Below are 19,335 nucleotides of genomic sequence, written 5' to 3'. Positions count from 1 at the left end.
ATTTGAAACAGTCACTCTATATGCTATAAAAACGAAAAGATCAAAAGAAAATATTATAAAACTTTATATTCTGCCTAAAAACTGTATGAAATAAAATAAAAACTTACAATTTTATAACAGCAGCAGAAGAAATGTCTATCCAATTTTCAATGAGAGCAAGGCTCTATATAATAACCGAGGCCAAGCAGTGATTAAGTTGCACAAAAAAAAAAAAAAAAAAAAAAAAAAAAAAAAAAAATAATACAAGTCCAACTAAGACACAAATCATGACCTTATTAAAACAAACCCTTTCAACTATAAGCAGAACAGCTATTGGGTGAGGCACTTTATCAGAGCCCAACATACAAAAACTAATATAATAATCATTCATAGCCAAAGCATAAAATAGCTTGGTGCAAAATAAATACAGTTGCTGCTAGAATAAAATATAAGAAACAACTTAACAGTCGAAACATGGATTATAAAATACATTCTTAATCCAATACCAAGAATAATGCATGAAAAGAGTGAGCAGGTAGGAAAAACAAGTTTTTTGAACTATAACAGACAACAATGTGAAGAATGAATGTATTTGATTCTCATACTTCACAATATTCAAGCATTACTGTTAAATCAAACAATGGTAGATATTAAATCACAATGCTCTAAGTAACATTATTCTTAAAAAATAATTTAAAACTAAATTGATTTAGATTTATCTACAAACTAAAACTAAACTAGCAATTTTAATGCTTCATACAGTTATGTCCTTGTGTGAGAGATACAATAGGAGCTTATTTTTTTCCTTTTTTACTAAAAATTAACTTATTTAGAAAATAATTCTTTTATCACAACACAACTTTTAATACTAAATAATTATATTTAGTATGATTTTAATTTGGTATTCCATCCAATTGCAAAATCTTTTACTAAAGATAATAGGAGTGAAAGTATATATATGTTCAAGTTATATATTTCTCTTAGAAAAATAGGCTTTAAACAGAAGTTAAGATAACTATTTCGTATCAAAATTTAGCGTAGATAAAAAAAAATTCCTTCAATAAATTTTTTTTTTTTTGCATGGCAACTACGATTCAGTGCATTCCAATAGAGTAAAATATAAAAACAACCGTTGCTCTTAAATGATCTTCCTTTCTTAAATGATAAAAAACATTTTACAACTTTTAATGTAAAATATTACCCTATGTCAGCAGGAAAACTAATAAGAATAAAAAAAAATAAAGGTGTAATAATATGGAAAAATTTAAAAAAAAAAAAGCATTAAAGAAATATTTTAGATATTCCAACTCTAATCCATATATTATAATTTCTATAACTATAGTAAATAGTTTCCCATAGTAATTATGGAAAATTCATAATAGAAAATAAACATAAAACTTAAAATGACATTAAAATCATCATGATAAAAGATTATTATGTTAAGACTACAAATGCTTCATCCTTAACATTGTAAGAAAACAAAATGAGAATTTTGCATAAAATCTACAAATCATTTCTCTTTCTTTAAAACAGTTCTAATAGCAAAGTTTATTTTAAACTAAGATGTTGTTAAATTAATGTATGGATAATTTTTCCGAAAAAATATATATCTTTTTACTTAAAAAAGTACAGACTAATTTATAACAAAGTATTTATACTTGCAAAAAAATTTTGTATTTCAAGAGCTAAAATATAACCTAGAATTTAATTATTAAAAATTAGATTTGAAAAAAAAGTTTAAAAATTAATTGAGCAATTCATTTTATCATTATGTGATCATTATTTAAGAACTTTAAATAGTAAAATTTTCTCAAATTTCTATTTATATTACGTGCAATTTATAACATTTAATTGAAAGCTTAATTCTTTTTTTTTCTTTCATTTAAAATATCAGACTCTCTTAATTACTTAAAGTACCATTGTTTTGTCAAATTTTAAATTATTTGTAAAATGCATATGAGCTACAGTCCCATTTAAAAATTTGTAAAATATTTGGTAGTATGGGTGAGCGGATAAATGAAACTAATTATAAATTTGAAAAAATAACAATTTCACATTTAATATCAAAATGACTGGATAAATGCTGTATTGCTAAAGAATCATTAAAAACTATTAGCAAAGCATTCAATATTTTAGAAAAGCAAATTGCCTACTAGAGTGCAAAAAGCAAAATTTTTACTATTAAAAAAAAAAAAAAAAAAAATTCAATTGTATTTTTATTTTAAAACAACTAAACCATAAAAGAGTAAAATTTTAGACCAGTTATAAATTGGATATCTGCTGTTTGCATGTTTTAGGTAACAAGATGGGTCATGATACTTCCATAATGAATTCAATAGTTATTTTAAACACATTTTTGCTATGATATATGTTACTTTTATGTTTAAATTTTTTTTTTCAACATTAAGAAATGTTCTTTCATAAAACAATAAAATAAACCAATTTCTAAATGAGGAAAAATGTCATATGAAAACATAGACAAAAAGGTGATCTCTTAAATTTTTTTTTTTTGGATTGAGTACGTAAATTACAGAACATATTCATGCATCATATTCAGGATAACATGTCCATCAGTTTTGTCCTTTGCATTCATGTCTTCATATAGCTTCAAATTCAATTACTTTTTATTTTATTGATTCCCTTCTGTTATTAGAGCCCTATCCCCTTCAAAATTTACATAACCTCTTTGATTGAAGGCAAACATCCAAACGGTTAAACCTACTTCACCCTAGGGGCAGACTAGTTGTACTACTATGTACCCTAGCCAATATTTTCAAACATGCTCTTTAATTTTAACTTAACTTTGTTATTATTCATTGAATTAACTATCGAATTCATCACGAGATGCATACTTTCCATGCAAGCCAATTTTCTCATAAATTCAAAATTTTAAAATTTTTTTTATGACAATAATCACTTTCGGCAGTTATTGCGACATATTTACACAGTTTTTCAAATTTAATCCGGTGTCTGTTATATATATAGTCCTACAAGCAAAGCTATATTTTGGCATTTTTTAATTATAAAAAAACAGTCTAATAATTACTAAAGAAATCTGTTAGATTATCAGAATTATTTCTGTAAAAACATAAAATCCAAAAGAAATTTTTTATTCATTCATATTCAAAAATTCATCACTAATTGATTTTGTAAATTGAAAAAAAACATGAATTATGAAAAACTGTTTCTTTTAGATCTAATCAATTGCAAATTTGAAAAATTATTAATAGGAAGCGAGTCTTGTTTGGAAGATTTTATCTACAACACAGAGAAAGTCGCCCGTGTTTATGCTGTATTCCATAAACCATAAAATTGCTAATAATATATTTTATTTGCTCTGATCTACATAATACAAAAGAATGAAAAAAGTTACACTTTAGTTACACTGATTTCATCTCAAATTCACAATTTTTTCAATATGCAAAAATATAATCAATATGTTTTGGGTGTTCTGGAATCGAGAGCATGATTTTTTTGGCAATAGTTATTTAAGTGAGACAAGAGTAAAAAAAGAAATTTATTTTGCTTCATGTTGTAATGAAATGCTGATCTTATATCTAAATGATTGTAAAACATCAAAATTTTTTGATCATATAATAGGGGAAATCAGATAAAAAACGAGAATTGGGAAAAAATCATTTCACTGCTTACCTCCTGTAACAACGAAACTTATGGTGGACATACCACACTGTACATTTTGTGATTTTATAAGGTTTCAAGCAAATTTTAAACATCTGAATATTTGAATTGAGAGTAAAGTTATTTTTGCAGAGAAACATTTTTTTAACACTTGTTTTTGCTTAGCATATTCAGGGTAAGTGTTAGGGTCAAGGTTGTTTAATCTTTAAGCATTTCGATACACTGTTACAAATTTCTTTTACTTTCATTTTCCACCTTCAGTATTTTAAATTAGTGTAAGCCATCATTCTATCTATGTATATCATTCAATATTTAAATTACAATTACTTTTACAATTTTTTTTCCAACATATTCTGTATTTTTTCATCTATTTTCTTCTTCATCTAGTCACACTTTTAAAATAATGATTCAATATTCAATAGTTAATGTAACATTCAAAATTCATCTCGTCATCAACTTATTCAACATTCTTACTAATTTATTAACCATACATTAGATTTAAACTCTTTTTTCATCATTCTATCCATTTTAGCATGCATATCATTCAACATTCCTAATAATACATGAATCCACACTACTATTACTGGTGACATTCATGGATTATATGGTGATAGAATGATAATATTCAAGAATTTAAAAGTGTTGAATATCGTATATGCACACTTTTAAATCAATGTATGCAATCATTCAACATTTCTTTTTAAAAAATTATCATACGCTACTATTAATTAACTTCTTCCTCCTTTATTTAGTGATTAATCATTCTATCACGTAAAAATCTATTAATACATTATTGTTACACATTTCTTTCTTCATTCACATTCTTATTTTTAAATAAGAATATGTATCGATAAGTGTACGTATATCATCCACGATTTACAACCATTTACGACTCAGAGGTATCCCACAAACACCAATTAACTGGAAACCACAGTATGCCACAGAGAGGCAAAAAGTGATATGTAAATACTGTGCCGTAAATGAAGAGGTAAAAATATGTCTTTCAGATTGTTTATTATCATGAGTAATAATAACAAACGAAAATGGAAGAAAAACACTAAATGGTTTAAGGATCTACAAAAATTTCGCAAAATTTAATTTTTATGGTTATTTTTGTTATTGTTAACTTTTGTTATGGTTATTGTTGTTGTTTTGTTATCTTGATGTTCTTGACATTTATCCCAACAAATTTTAAGTTTACGACTAGTAATGTTCAACTTCGTAGCCTTGTAATTTTGAACCCAACGCAGAATACAACAGAACTCCTGGATCAGTACCCCTAGAGGTATTGATTTATTATGGGGACTTTATGAACTTAAAAGATTTAATGCCCACAAGCTAGCATTTAATACACAGGGTAAATCTGGCCGACTTCATTCGAACTTCCGATCTCATGAACACAAGTCCAACGTCCTACCAACCTTTCTTGATTATTTGTAAATTACTTGTATTTGCAATTGATTTTTTATGAAACAAAACTAAAATAAATATCTAAATCTATTTACTTTTCACCTTAAATATTAAACTGCATGCCTCTTAATCAATTCAACTTTTTTTTAGGAATAACTAGTTAACATTTACTAGAATTTAGTAGATTGAAATCAGCATTTAATAAAAAATCTGAAAAGTAGTTCAGAATTACTGCTATTTTTTAAAGTCCAGCAACCTTGTTCATGTAGCTTATGTTTTACTTTCAGCATACATGTACATATCTACTCAATTTTTAAGTTGCCACAGACATTGTACATAATTTTTAAAGTATCTCAACATATTTACCCTCTAAGAATTAACATTCTGGACAAGTCTCCTCTACAGCTTTTCCATAACACATAAAAAACCCTATTTGTTTTGTGAAATGGTGAGAAATTTCAGGCACTAAAAAGGATAATTAATTAATTTTATTGCGATTTATACAAATGTAAAGTACTTTCACACTCTTTTATGTATGCTTCATTAAGAACTTTCAATTAAATGATAGTAAAATCTAATATATTTTCATTCAATAATTAGGTAAATATAAATGTATGCGTAAATAAATTGCAAATTTTAATCAAACTAACTTAATTAATTGCAATTAGGAGACAAATGAAAAGCTTAGTTTAATCAGATAAATAGTAATATTAGTATAGATAATGATAGTAAAGAGGAAAATATAATTAAATAGCAATAATTGTAACATGACAGATTAGTACCAAAAACCAATTGAAATAACTTAAAATTTAAAAAAAAAAAAAGATCTGTGTATAATTAAGAATAAAATTAGGATTAAAGCATTGTATAAAGAAAATCTACCATTTGCAAAATGATGAAATAAACTAATAAAGCAATTTTATTTTCATTGTCACTTTTTTCATGCAAAGTCTAAGTGGAAAAACAGGATGGACATTTCTTTGCTGAATAAATATGACATATGATTTAAATAAGTGAGTGCTATCACAAAGGTAAATATTCATGCACCTCTATTTTTCGGCCCTCTACCACCGTGCCGTTCAATTGCTCTCTCGAGCGATCAGCATCCGCACTATTTGCGAAAGTTACAAACCCGAACCCCTGCATGCAAATAGACAAACAAGAAACATGCATTAAGATCCGTGCACCAGAACAAGTAATGCCTGCAAAGAACAAGTACAGAGAAATATCTTTTCTTTAAAAAAAAAACAAGTGAGGACAAAGGCATCAGCTCACTCAGACAGTCAGTATAAAAACCAGTGTCATAAAAATATAAAAGCCCTCATGCAAGGCAGACCCTCTGCACGGGCGTCAGTAAAAAGAACTGAAATATCACTATATATGTATATATATATATATATATTATATTTTTGCAAATAAAATAAAAAATATTTAAATAAAACGTCATCCAGTTTCAACAGAGCACATGTTCATAGTTTTCTTAAGTGAAGCTGCATTTAATCTAATAAACTAAGTCAATATAGTCAATATCAAAAGTTTAAAATAATATAAAAATCAAACTACATAGCTGAATAAGCTACTTGTCATATAAGCAAGCAACTAAAAAAAAAAATATTATTAGATTTGCAAGTTATTATAGGATGTAATTCCTTTACTGATTTCTTGTAAAATTAATATTTTTTTCCTCTACATATTTCTGAATTTAAATATTGTATATTTCTGAACCTAATCCAGTCGAAGGAATGCTTTTTCTTTTAAAATTTACCTAAAATTTTAAACTCATATATAAGCCAACAGAAAAAAAAATAACACACCCCATCTATGTTGGCAACGTTTAACTTTCCTAACTACAGATAATTAAGTTCATTTGTTTATCTGAGTTTAGAAATAAAAATTTATCAAAAGATCCATGAACCTTTATTTTCTTCACACCCTTATCTTCTTACGCCTTACAACATGCCAGTTCTGATTGAGTGTGATTCATCAGCAGTTCAACTTTGCAAAAAGCTAGAGTAAATCAGATGCCAACATCGAGAGCTATCTGAATCCTGAGGCTAGCATGATTAATTTTTTCTGCTCGCTTGATGTTTTAGGAGAAAAATAAGTCGTAAAAGTAAATTCTATTAAAAAATATTCATTTAGTTTTCTATTTTAAATTTTATAAGTTTTCATTTCAATTGTTATATTCAGGTGTTTTATTTTCAATTATTATTTTACACATTTTTATGTGTGCCATCTTAAGTTTTCTCAGTGATGACTTTAGCAATCAAAATTCTCCGAAAATACTTTGCCAATGTTTGGAAATATACGGTACACATTTCTAAATGTAACCTAATATAATATCTAATTATATATAGTATTTAAATTTTTACTCAAATAAAATTTAAATATATATAAACTGGATTGCATCTAAAAAAAATTATGGAAATACCTTTTTATTTAAATTAAGATAGAAAAGAAAATTGAAAGAGAATTTAATAATTTAAAAGCAATGGTGATGTCATTAAAAGAACAAGCTGCACAACACAAAAGGCGAAAATACAAGGGAATGCTTATTTGGATTATTGAGTGATAACAGCAGTTAATAATAGAAAAGTGTTTGGTCCTGCCACCCCTTCCCCATATGATTATATGGCTACCCACAGCTTCATGCACCATGCTTTAGAAGCTAAGTGGGGATACAATAAAACTAATATAAAGACATTTTGAAGATAAGCATGTAATAAATATTACACTGATTCAAGACCAAAAAATACTGTAATAAACATTAATGGCATTATTATATAACAATAAACAATGTACAAAATATGCATGCATCAACTATTAATTATAAACTCAATACAACTGGTACATAGAAATGCATCTTAAGTCTTGTGCTGCTACTATAGGTAAGTGATTGGCATGTTCAAATATAACATAAAAAATCACTGCAAAGATTTAGATTTTAGAATTAATTTTTCATAATTGAACAAATTCATGCATTTAATTGATGAAATTTTGAATCAAACATAAAATGGGTTTAATTAATTAGTTTTATGACAATAAACAATTCTTGAATAAAAGTTTTAAAATTTGCAAATGAAAAATATTAAGACACTGGTAAGAATTTATTATGTAACACATTTAAAAAACTTACTAGAGATAAAAGCTGTAATTTTATATCAGTACAACTATTGAAAGTTGAGAGATAAAGATTTACTAAATATGTCAAAGACTCATTTTATAAACTCTAATTTTTAGACCTAGCGTTTTTAGTATTCAGGAAACAAAATGATAGCAATAGAGATTATGCATACAAGTAAATTTTGATTATGATTCAATTTGCTTATTCTTAAAGCCTAAAAATATTTCCTATTTAGTTTTTTTAAAAGGGAATTATATTTTAAAGTTTGAATATAAAAGATTTTTAGAAATTTTGAATTATTCAGAAGTAATTTTATTGTATTAAAAGAATGAAGAAAATACACCCATATGGGATTTTAAAGTTTTCTAAAATTCAACATTTCAAGCTAGTTTCGATATTTTACCTATTACTGTTAGATTTATAAAACTGTTTTAAATCATAAGTTTCATGATAGTTTTTTAAAATTTTATTGTAATACTATTTAAACGTTACAGTCAATTTGTAAAGCTGATGTTAAAAAGTTAAATGACAGAGAATGATACATTTTCGGCAATGGATATCTGTACATTTTATAAAAAACAAATTAATGAAATCTCTAAACATGATAAAAAATAATTTTTAAATTTAGGGCAAAACTATTATTAGATTTAAGGGTGCCCCAAGTTAAGAAATTTTTTTTTTAAAATTAAGAAAGTAATAAAATAATGTATTTTATAGACTAAGAAAAGTAATTTATTCAAAAGAACATTAATTAAAATTAACTTCTGTATTATATATGCAATAGAAAATCCAACTGTTTTACTTTTGTTTGTTCAACTAAAAAGAATTGTTTCCTTAAAATATACATTTGAATTTTTTCCTTTAAGAATAGAAAAGTTCATTTAAAAGCCCAAGAGCAATAAATTATGTCTTTATCATTAACATTTAATGTTACATTTATAAAGCAAGCAATCAAAAGTCAAGAGAGAACTTTTTTAAAAAAAATGTTATCTTAGGCAACTTTGTACTAAACTACATTATTAATTCTCAATCAATATTTAAAATGCATCAAGTTCAAATGCTGCACTATGATTTAATTAAACACACATAATACAAAATCATAATTTTAAATGGAATCAAAAATATACTTACCAGAATTGAATAAAAAGAAAAAGTTAGAAAAAACATTATAGTGATACAGTAAAAAATGCCATAACCTGAAAACTTTTTAACAAGCAAAATAAACAATTTCTCTATCTCTTTTTAGCGTTTTTGATGTGGTACAAAATTTTACGTGAGAGAAAGTTATGTATAAAAGTTCATATAAGAAACTATTGTATAAGAAATAGTTTTTTCTGAATAAGTCAATTAAAGATTTATTGCCCAGAAAATACTATTTTCCAGTATTTTTGAAGTCTTAGAGATTCTAGATATGAGACTTTCTACTGTATTTCAAACAATCAAATAAAATGAACATTAACAAATAATCATGTCAAGTAATTTTAGAGTTACAAATAATTACTGTTCTTTTTAAAATGTAAAATTTATACCTACAAAAATTACCGGATATAATTGTTTCAAACAAATGAGGAATGTTTTGAAAAAGCTCCATAGAATTATTTTATTGCTATCCGGTTTTCCTGCACTCAAAATTAGGGTAATGCTTGCTTTAAAATAAATTATCAATGCCATACAGAAAAACAAATTTGTTTGAATTTTAAGAATACAATTGTAAATTTCTTTTTCTTTATGATTTAAAATATTTTGTATTTAAAAAATGGCAAATATAACAATCTTTACTTTTTTTTCGTTTATAATTTGACTTTTTTATGAGTTTGAATTTACATTAGAATGAAGCGATTGATCTTTGTTAGAATCCAATTTTGAATTGGAGTATGCTTAACAAATTGACCGCTAACTTTCTTCTGCTAAGTTTGTGAATAAAAAGAAAAGAAAAAATTCTGCTTATTAGGAGAATGCATATATCAATGCCATACGGAAAAAACAAATTGTTTGAATTTTAAGAATACAATTGTAATTTTTTCTCTTTATAATTTGAAATATTTTTTGTTTAAAAAATGGCAAATATAACAATCTTTTTTTTTTTTTATCCTTTCATAATTTGACTTTTTTCTAGATTTGAATTTACATTATAATGAACGATTGATCTTTATAATACAATTTTGAATTGAAATATGCTTAATAAATTGACCAATAACTTTCTTCTGCTAAGTTTGTGAATAATTATAAAAAGAAAAGAAAAAATCCTACTTATTAGGAGAAAAACCACCTTTGAACGTCCAAAAATTTATTTTCTTTCATTTTGCGCATTCTTTCATTAACTGTTGCTTAATGATTGTGGTTGTTTTGTAAATTAAGGTAACCGGAAAAAAATTTATATTCTATCTCTCATATATGATTCAAAATTTTCTTTAACTCTTAAGAATTATTTTAAGGTAATTTATTGTTAAGTAAAGAAGTCCTGGAATGTAAGGAAAGAATTCTTCACAGGCAAAACAATTTTTCAATAATTTAGTAGGAAAAAAGAAAATTATAATTTTTTTAGCACAAATATCTTAAGCATATGCATAATAAAACATTCAATTCAGAGCACAGCTAATAACTAATTGATTTTTCTGACTACAGAGAGAGATAAGAAAGAAAGAAAAAAAAAACATGAACATTGTCATTTTTGTAGTCAAAGGTGGTCTTTTACCTTTCCAAAGAAAAATGAAATATGTGTGTTGATGTATACAAATAAGAATTAAATTAGCAAAAACAAGTTAAGTACTTGTAGATGCCTATCCTCATTATGCTGGTTTGCTGATGCCCTTGATACAGCCTACTTATTATATAGAGATCTTACATACCTTCGATCCTCTTTCATTAAATATAATTTCTACATCTAAAATTGGACCATATTGCTGCAAACACAAAATGAAAAAAATACATTATTTTAAACAATGTTAAGCCTGAATTGTATTTTAATTTATTGCTACTAAAGACAAGAACAATTTAAAAACTGATGAAAAAAAGCTATTCATTCAAGAAGTTTCACTTATATAGTACATTTAATTACAAATAAAAAAGGACAGAACTATTCTTTTAAAATCTTATTTAGCATTTAGACACAAAACAGTTTGTTTCTAACTTAAATTATTTCGAAATTGCAGAATGTTAACAAAATTACGATAATTCAGTTCAGTTGGTGAATACTAAGAATACACTAAGTGCCTGGTATTAAGCTGGTTGAAGAAATTGTTTTTACTATTTATAAAAAGATTTAATTATATGGAATTAAGCAGATTTATGCAAAAAATTATTTAGCAACTAAATAATATTTTGCAACATATCATATTGAATAATGAAAAATAATTAATGTGAGAACTACTAATGCCACCCCCCCCCCATAATTGATAATGTTTCATATATACTACTTCAAATATTAGAATTAAAGTAAAATTTTATTAATAAACATTTTTGCTATAAGCTTAAAGGAGTCAATTGCTTATTTCAAAATGGAATTATTTATAAAAATTGATATGCAAAATATACAACGAACTGTGAGCCAAGAAGAAAAAAATAATAGAATGCTTTATTTTCACTTATCAATAAATATATATTTTAAACATTCATATTTTTAATTCCGAACAATAAAATTAGAAGAATAGTTTAGAATATATATTGGCTTTATATTCCACAAGATTTTTGTGTATTGAATTTAAATTGATCATTTTTATCAGGTTATGCATATGATAATGTATTTCAACACAATAGTTAAAACAACTTAAATTTATTAAAATATTGATTTGAAAAGAAAAAATTTTTCACATTAGAAAGTTTTCGATAGCTATGGAAAATTAATGAAATACAGAATATTAGAATTTTTCTGTTATAAGCATATAATCAGAACACATAAAAAAAATGTATACCCCAAATAATTGTCTCAAGTCAGGATCCCTAAAACGGAATGGGATATTACTGACATGAAGTCGTTTTGGTTGGCTGACTTTGGTAGAATCAGTAGTGGCTGTTGTTGTAAGTGTCGTAGAGTTGGTACTGGTTTGGCTAGCACTTCCATTAATCTCATTATCCAAATCAGTTTGCTAAATGAATAAACAAAATCAATTAAATAATTATATTTAAGAAGACGGAAAAGACCACATACTTTGTCCTTAAATGGTAAATTTCTTTTAATTGGAGAAAATATTGTTCAAAAAGATTTTATAATTGTCTGCTATACTGATTACTTTTAACCTTAAAGGATGCTTTTTGAAGTTCTCATATGAAATAATGTTTCTTAATTTCTTCATTTTTCTAACTGTTGTGAGCTTATAGTATTCCTTTCTAATTATTAGATTTTGAAATTTTGACCATTTCATGATGGTGACGATGAAAACGATGCAAAAAGCCACACATATATATTTGAATCAAGTGTAAATAACTTTTGAATATTGATGAATTATAAAGAAAATGTAACGTGTGAACAAGCTTGAAGAACGAGTTAATGGTAGATCATCTAAAAGTAAAAAAAAATAAATAAAATAATAATAAAAAAAAAAAACACTTTTTTTTTTTTTTATAGAAATTAGAAGTTCTGCAAAGAACTGATAGGAAGGAACAAAACCTTTTTTACTAAATTTCAAGATTTAATCCTTTGCTTTTAAATTGAAAATTATTTTATTCTGAAATAGACAAGTGAAGTCTCATGTTATACTATTTTTTTTTACCCAACCACAGATAAAACGAAAATTTTAATTAAAACATATTTAAAATAAATTTTTTCAATATTTTATTATTAATAATTATATTATTAATAATTATATTATTAATAATATATATTATAAAATATATTATTGCACCTTAAAATTTCGAATAAACTATACAGCAACATGAAAGCTGGGCTCGAAATTAACAGTGGTAAGTTAGTCTGAAGTCATCAAACTAAGATAACCATAAAATAATTGTCAGTAGTACTCCAGATAGCAATCAATGTAAAGGGTTGTCTAAAATGGCATATTTTATCATAATTGTAAACTTTACAAATTATCTATATTGTACTTCTCTTTTTGTTTAAATTCATTTTTAATTACGTTTCTTTAAAAAATATAATAGATCTTCAAAATTATAAATAATTCAATCTAGATTTAGCTATTATAATAGTGAAATCTAAACGGACCAGTAAAAACTAGTTTGACTAGTAATAGCTTTTGATTATTGGTCCTTAGGATCAGTGGTAAAGTTTTCTTAATTTTGTGCATGAAAGAAAGTATTAAGTAATTTGATTTAATTCTAATGTATTTAATAATATCACCCCACAATATCTTAACAAATATTTAATGGAATGATTATAATTTACATGAGACATAATATAAGTTTGTTTTTAATGATAGAAAAATAGCAATAGATTAATTACAAACTATTTTTTAGAAATCAATGAAAGAATATGTTATAGAGAAAGACTGAAATCTGGAGATCAACAATCACACAGGGAATGCCCAAAATAATTTATTCATTAATTTTAAGATTTATTAAATATTTTATTATCCATTTTGGCAAAACATCTGTGTTGGGAATACTGGGCAGTAGCGCTTAACACTGGAAAAAAAAATAATTTAGGGAATAGAATCAGTGTAGATCTTCTGTTCTTCAAGATCTAGATCACCCTTTTCAAGTTATTTATATTGATTTAAAGCCTGTTCGTAGAAAAATTGATGAAATGTTCAAGATCAAGACAAGAAAAACACTTGATTCTTTGAACCTGTGGAAACCCCACAATCTTCCTGTTTTGGTATTGTAAAATATTTTTTATGTTCCATCATGTTGTAGAGATTTGTCTTGTTTGTTTTATTCCATAAAATTCTGAATAATACAATTTATTGTTCTGTTACCTTAAATATGAATCAGTTTGTTGTAAATAGTCATAATGTTATGCAATGAAAAAATTTTGCTATACAGATTTTAAATTTTTATTGAACTGTTTTACTTCAAATGATGTTTTTATTTTTTTACTGTACATACCATTGTAACTGGATTTTATTTATAGTGCTTGTTTTGTTTTCTCTTTACAATTAAATACAAGGCAAAGCATTTTAAAATTCAATATTTTTTAAAAAAATAAGGGTAGAGAATACATGTTATTGTTCCCAAACCTATACAGTATTCCCAACATATATTACATTAAAATATTAAATAAAAATTCAAATATCAATGAATAAATTAATATCAAATCAGATCTAGCATATACTTCAGACATTTACGAGTGAAAGCTGAAAATTGTAACTTTTTGTCTCCCACAGTTACATACATAGTTAATTGGAAGCATTTAAATTATATTTTTTATTGTGACTACCCAAATATTAAAATATTCTCTGATGTTCACTAGCAACAATTTTTGTAAAATATATTCTGATTTAATTTTTTTTTATTAGTCAAAAAACCACTTTCATAAAAAAGTAAAAATGTTTTTTTTTTTTAAAATAGTAATATTAAGAATATCATGAGTATGTCAGCATTATATACAGAAAAAAGTGAAAGCCTTATTTTTAAAAACAACACATTATAACACGACCAACAAATCTAAATAAGTAAATATTAGTTAAACATACTTTACTGTTTTCTTTCATTTCAAAAACACCACAAAATTTTCTAAAACATAAATAAGTGCATAGAATTTTTTTTTTTTTTTACAGGATAATTGTGCACAGTGAAATGTTAGAACTGGGAAAAAGTCAAAGAAGGAAGTCCAGCAAAACAAAGTGTATTAGATTTCTATTACCGTTTTATGTTAGCTAAAGCAAATAGGATTACAAGCAGGTACTTACATAGGTTGGTAACTACTTAAAAAGGAAAAAATATATATGTTCAAAGCAAGAAAACAGTACTTCCACACTCTTTAGGTTAATGGAAAAAGGTATTATTTTCAGTATTAGATGACCATCCACCTTTTCCCAACTTAAACTTAAGGTATGAGAACGACTGAAAGAATTATTTACATACCCTATAAAGTTGACACCATAGTGCCTCCTGATCAAGTGGAGACTTCTCTTTGTGCTTAAGAGAAAGATAGATATTTCAAGTAAAAGTAATTTTTTTTTTCATAAAATAATAAATATTATTAGTTTCTTTGAAACAAGTATATACTGTTCTATCATATTCTCTCACATTAAACAACAGTTGATCAACCCTTTCAAATAAGATAGAAAAATTACACAATCAGAAAAATTTTCTAACATTGGTAAATATTACTTTTGAAAAATAGTAATAAAAAAAAGTGGTGAGTTAAATTCAACTAACATCATTTTCTATTACTAATTGAAAAAAATATTCACCTTAATTCCTTCTATTTTAAGAAGTACTGGTTTGCATGCTTTGTTAGCATTCATTCACTTTATAGTAGTTAAAGTAAAAAATGACTGGATTTACAAAAGCAAAAATTCAAAGTAAGCATTAAAAATTCATTCTTAATGCATCATTCCTATTAACTGTTCAGAAAAAAAAAAAAAAAAAAAATTCACACGCCAGCAAAAATTCAAAATGTAACGTCCCAAATCATTAAGATAAGAGGTGGCCAATTTGCAAAAGTTACATTAAAAATATATAGCACAGTAAAGTTTACAAAAATATTAAATTTTTTTAAAATTTATTTTCCATAACAGTTAATACAATTTTAGAAATGTGAAGAAAAAAAAATGAAGGGAACATTGATTTAAAAAAATAAAATTTTAAACATTGCCCAGAATATTTTTTCTTTTGGAAATTTTTTAATATCATACTTATTTAAAAGATTTTGAAAATTAAAAATGGGTAATACATGTAGATATATATTTCAGCTAATTACCACATTATTTTGTTTCTTTATATATTTTTTTAAAATACTTATTTTAGTTTCAAATGCAGATTATTAAATAACTACCATGGTAGATAGATCAATGCCATTAATGGAATTATGCTTCAACCACCTTATTACATTTCAGCATTTTAACTTTTAACAAACTCAGGCACTAAAGAAATAAAATTACTTGGAAAGTAATAAACTTACTGCTAGAATCTATAATTTATATAAAGTTGATGCTTAAACATGAGTAATTTCTAAGATCAGGTAATTCAAATTTCTGATTTTCTTTGATATCTGTGTTAATATTTTTCTTATTAATTTAAATTAGTTCTTTTTCTTCTACTGGTAATTTGGTTGCATAAATAGTGCAGTTTCTAATTTTTAAAGCATCATTTTCTCAGAAGTTAACAAAATAATTCATGTTTCTTTAGAATAACATTTACCAAATATTATTTGAATTATAATGTTTTTTTTTTTTTTTTTTTTTTTTTTTTTTAAATCAATGTCTATAGTTTTCTTAATTCATGGCAGATTTATTGAGTCTCATTACTCATATTTAAATACAGTTGCAATAAACTTGCAACTTTAATCCAACATCCAGGGCTGAAAATTTTTTATTTCTGTATATAAGTTGATAGAGCTTCCCTTCTATTTGAAAGAAACATTAATGTAGAGGTCAAATAATGAATATTTAAATCTGCACAGCTGCAGAATCACAACATGAAGTATACAATAAATAATGGGAGATATTGCCTATAATAAATTTCCAACCTAGATTACAATAAAAATGCATATATTCTTTATTTCAAATTTTGGATAATTTGAATTTTTATAGGGGCCTTTCTTCAAATCAAAATTAGTACACCATATGTAATTTGTAAGCTTATTGTTTGTTGTCCGTATGATTTCTTGATAGAAGCAACTTTTAAACAATAAACACTTAATGACACTCTGATTATTGATTTAGAGGTTACAAATGGTTTTAAAAGCCCTAGTTTTGTAAAAATAAAAGAAAAAATGAAAAAAAAAAAAATAAAATAAAGCATTCTTTTTATGGAGAAAAAAACTGAAGCAAGGCAGTGGCTTGATAAGTGTTATGGAGACCTTGCACCAGGGAAAACAACTATGATTGACTGGTATGCTGAATATAAACGTTGACGTAAAGACACTGATGATGTTGAATACTACGGTCATCTGAAATCAGTCAATTGTGTCAAAAAACATCAAAAAAGTTCATAAAATAGTTTTGGAAAATCATAAAGTGAAAGTGGGATAGCTGACACAGTAAAGATATCAAAAGGTAGCACGCCAAAAATTTTACATGAAAATTTGAGCACGTGCAAGTTGCTTTTGAAATGGAAGGAACTAAATACCTAATCGAAAAGAACATGTCGACGATTTAGAACACTGTTTGGAACTGTTAAAGCTATATAAAAAAGTATTTCTTGCGAAGGTATGTGACAAAGGATAGAACATGGAGTCATTACTATCTGAATGAAAAAGATCTTGAACTGAGTGGACAGCAGTCGGTGAAAGACGTCCAAAGTGACCGAGAACTTAAAAGTCAGCTGGTGAAGTTATGGCTTCTTTATGTTGGGACACACACAGTATTTTATTTATTGACATCTTGAAAAATGATAAAACTATCAATAGCGAATATTGCATGACATTATTAGATCAACTGAGTGTGGAAATCAAGAAAAAACACCGTCATATGAGAAGAAAATAAATTCTGCTTCACCAAGACAATGCCCCTTGTCACATTCATCCTTAGTTGGGTAGTTATTTTTCTAACATAATGGAGATACTTTCCCGTAGAAAATTTTTCAGAGTAGTTTTAAAATAATTGAATCAAGATCCGAATTGAAGCAATACATAAATATTAACAATCAGGATTATAGAAATATGCAAAAAATTGTTCTAAATTCAGCCTCTAAATAAATTTATAGAATTGTTACAAAATTGAAATAGTTAAAAAATTCAAAATTATGGAAAGGAAAATAACCACAAAATAAAGAGCAATTTGAAGTAAATAATAATTTAAAAATAGGTTTTACTCCAATTTCAAGTTTTTGTATAATTCAATAGCTTTTAATAGTTCTTTAAAACTGGGAAACAAAATAAATAAAAACTATTGTCTATTTTGATAATTACTTAATATATCTATGTCTATTAATCAAAACCAACAAACAAGATTTCATAAAAATGAAATAAGCACCATACCGTCTGCTGTTCAATTCCATTTGCAGTAGTTAATAGAGAAGATGAAAACAGATCCTTTGCATCCGAATTATGCGTCTGAACTGTTGCCTGATCAGCACTAGTTGTGTATTGAGAATAAGTAGGAGCAAGTTGAGGGTTAACCATATGCTAAAAAAAATAATAATATTAAATTTTTAACAAAGTAAAAAAAGAAAAAGAGATAGAATTATTTATTAATTTTTATGTAAGAAGTGGGTACCTGTGTTACGTTTTGAGAATTTTGGAAAATGGCAGGGAAGGTTGTGAATTTTTCTAGCATTAATTTTGAAACGCAGCAAAATTTAATAATAGTATTTTAAATAGTACCCTCTGGCAATAAAAATAGCATATAAGGTTAAAGAAATCTAAAAAAGTAGGTATAATAAACAGTGTTTAGTAAAGACTGCCCTTAATACGTTTTTTTAAGGATCTTTACCCTAAATAAAAACAAAATGGTATACACAGTAGAAGACACAAATTATTATTTAACTTGGTAAAAACAAAAATGCGATATGCGAGCAAAATTTCTATCAGAGTACAGTATGCGAATGATGCTGGATGCGAGCAAGACTGGTTTGATTGCCTGAGGAATCAAATGAGTTAAACAATATAAGAAAACCAAATTTCAACCTCCTATAAAAATCTGTTTTGATGTTCAGCTCTCTCTACTGTAATTTGTCAAATCACAATAGCGTTATTTGATCATCTTTCACTTAAATATTAAGTTCTGACCCTGCATAAGTATACTTTGCTTTCAGCTTTTGAAAAGGATTTTAAAAAACACATATTATGAGCGGTCTTTTTGGAACACCCCACATAATACATTCAAAGCCAAGTGCTGCCCTGCTTAAACTCTCAATAAAAAAAGGGTCGACTATTACCGATCTCCTCATGAATTTAAGTAGTTTTTTTGGTTTTATTAACATAAATATATTTTGATATGATGGTAAAGAATGCTGTTATTACGAGACTCAAATTTGGGGTTTGTGATGACTCTAGAATTTCAATGATTTTTTGAGTTTCTTTTGCGACAATTTTATTGTAAATTTTTATCACTTTTTGATTATTATTTCAGCAGTTACTTTTTTTCCCCAGTAGTTTTCACGTGGTTTTTCAAGTTGGAAAT

At 25.8% G+C, this 19,335-nt stretch overlaps 1 protein-coding gene across 12 annotated transcripts in view; it reads right to left on the bottom strand.

Annotated features, from left to right (window-relative positions):
• LOC107437190 (RNA binding protein fox-1 homolog 1-like) overlaps positions 1-19,335 on the bottom strand; it is a 60,416-nt gene that overhangs the window by 9,932 nt on the left and 31,149 nt on the right. For 4 of the 12 annotated variants that reach the window (XM_016049099.4, XM_016049100.4, XM_016049102.4 and 1 more), the window contains exons 2-6: positions 18,192-18,338; positions 15,131-15,184; positions 12,064-12,237; positions 11,002-11,055; positions 6,076-6,168 (exon numbers count right to left, since the gene is read on the bottom strand). In XM_016049099.4, the coding sequence (XP_015904585.1) occupies positions 6,076-6,168; positions 11,002-11,055; positions 12,064-12,237; positions 15,131-15,184; positions 18,192-18,338 (522 nt within the window). The remainder of the gene's footprint in view (positions 1-6,075; positions 6,169-11,001; positions 11,056-12,063; positions 12,238-15,130; positions 15,185-18,191; positions 18,339-19,335) is intronic. The other 8 variants (XM_016049104.4, XM_016049103.4, XM_071179927.2 and 5 more) reach the window with 3 other exon arrangements.

Source organism: Parasteatoda tepidariorum, chromosome 1 (assembly GCF_982258835.1).
Source record: "Parasteatoda tepidariorum strain Cologne lab strain chromosome 1, Ptep-v5.0, whole genome shotgun sequence".
Taxonomy (NCBI): Eukaryota; Metazoa; Arthropoda; class Arachnida; order Araneae; family Theridiidae; genus Parasteatoda; species Parasteatoda tepidariorum.
This window is presented reverse-complemented; position numbering and strand designations above follow the sequence as displayed.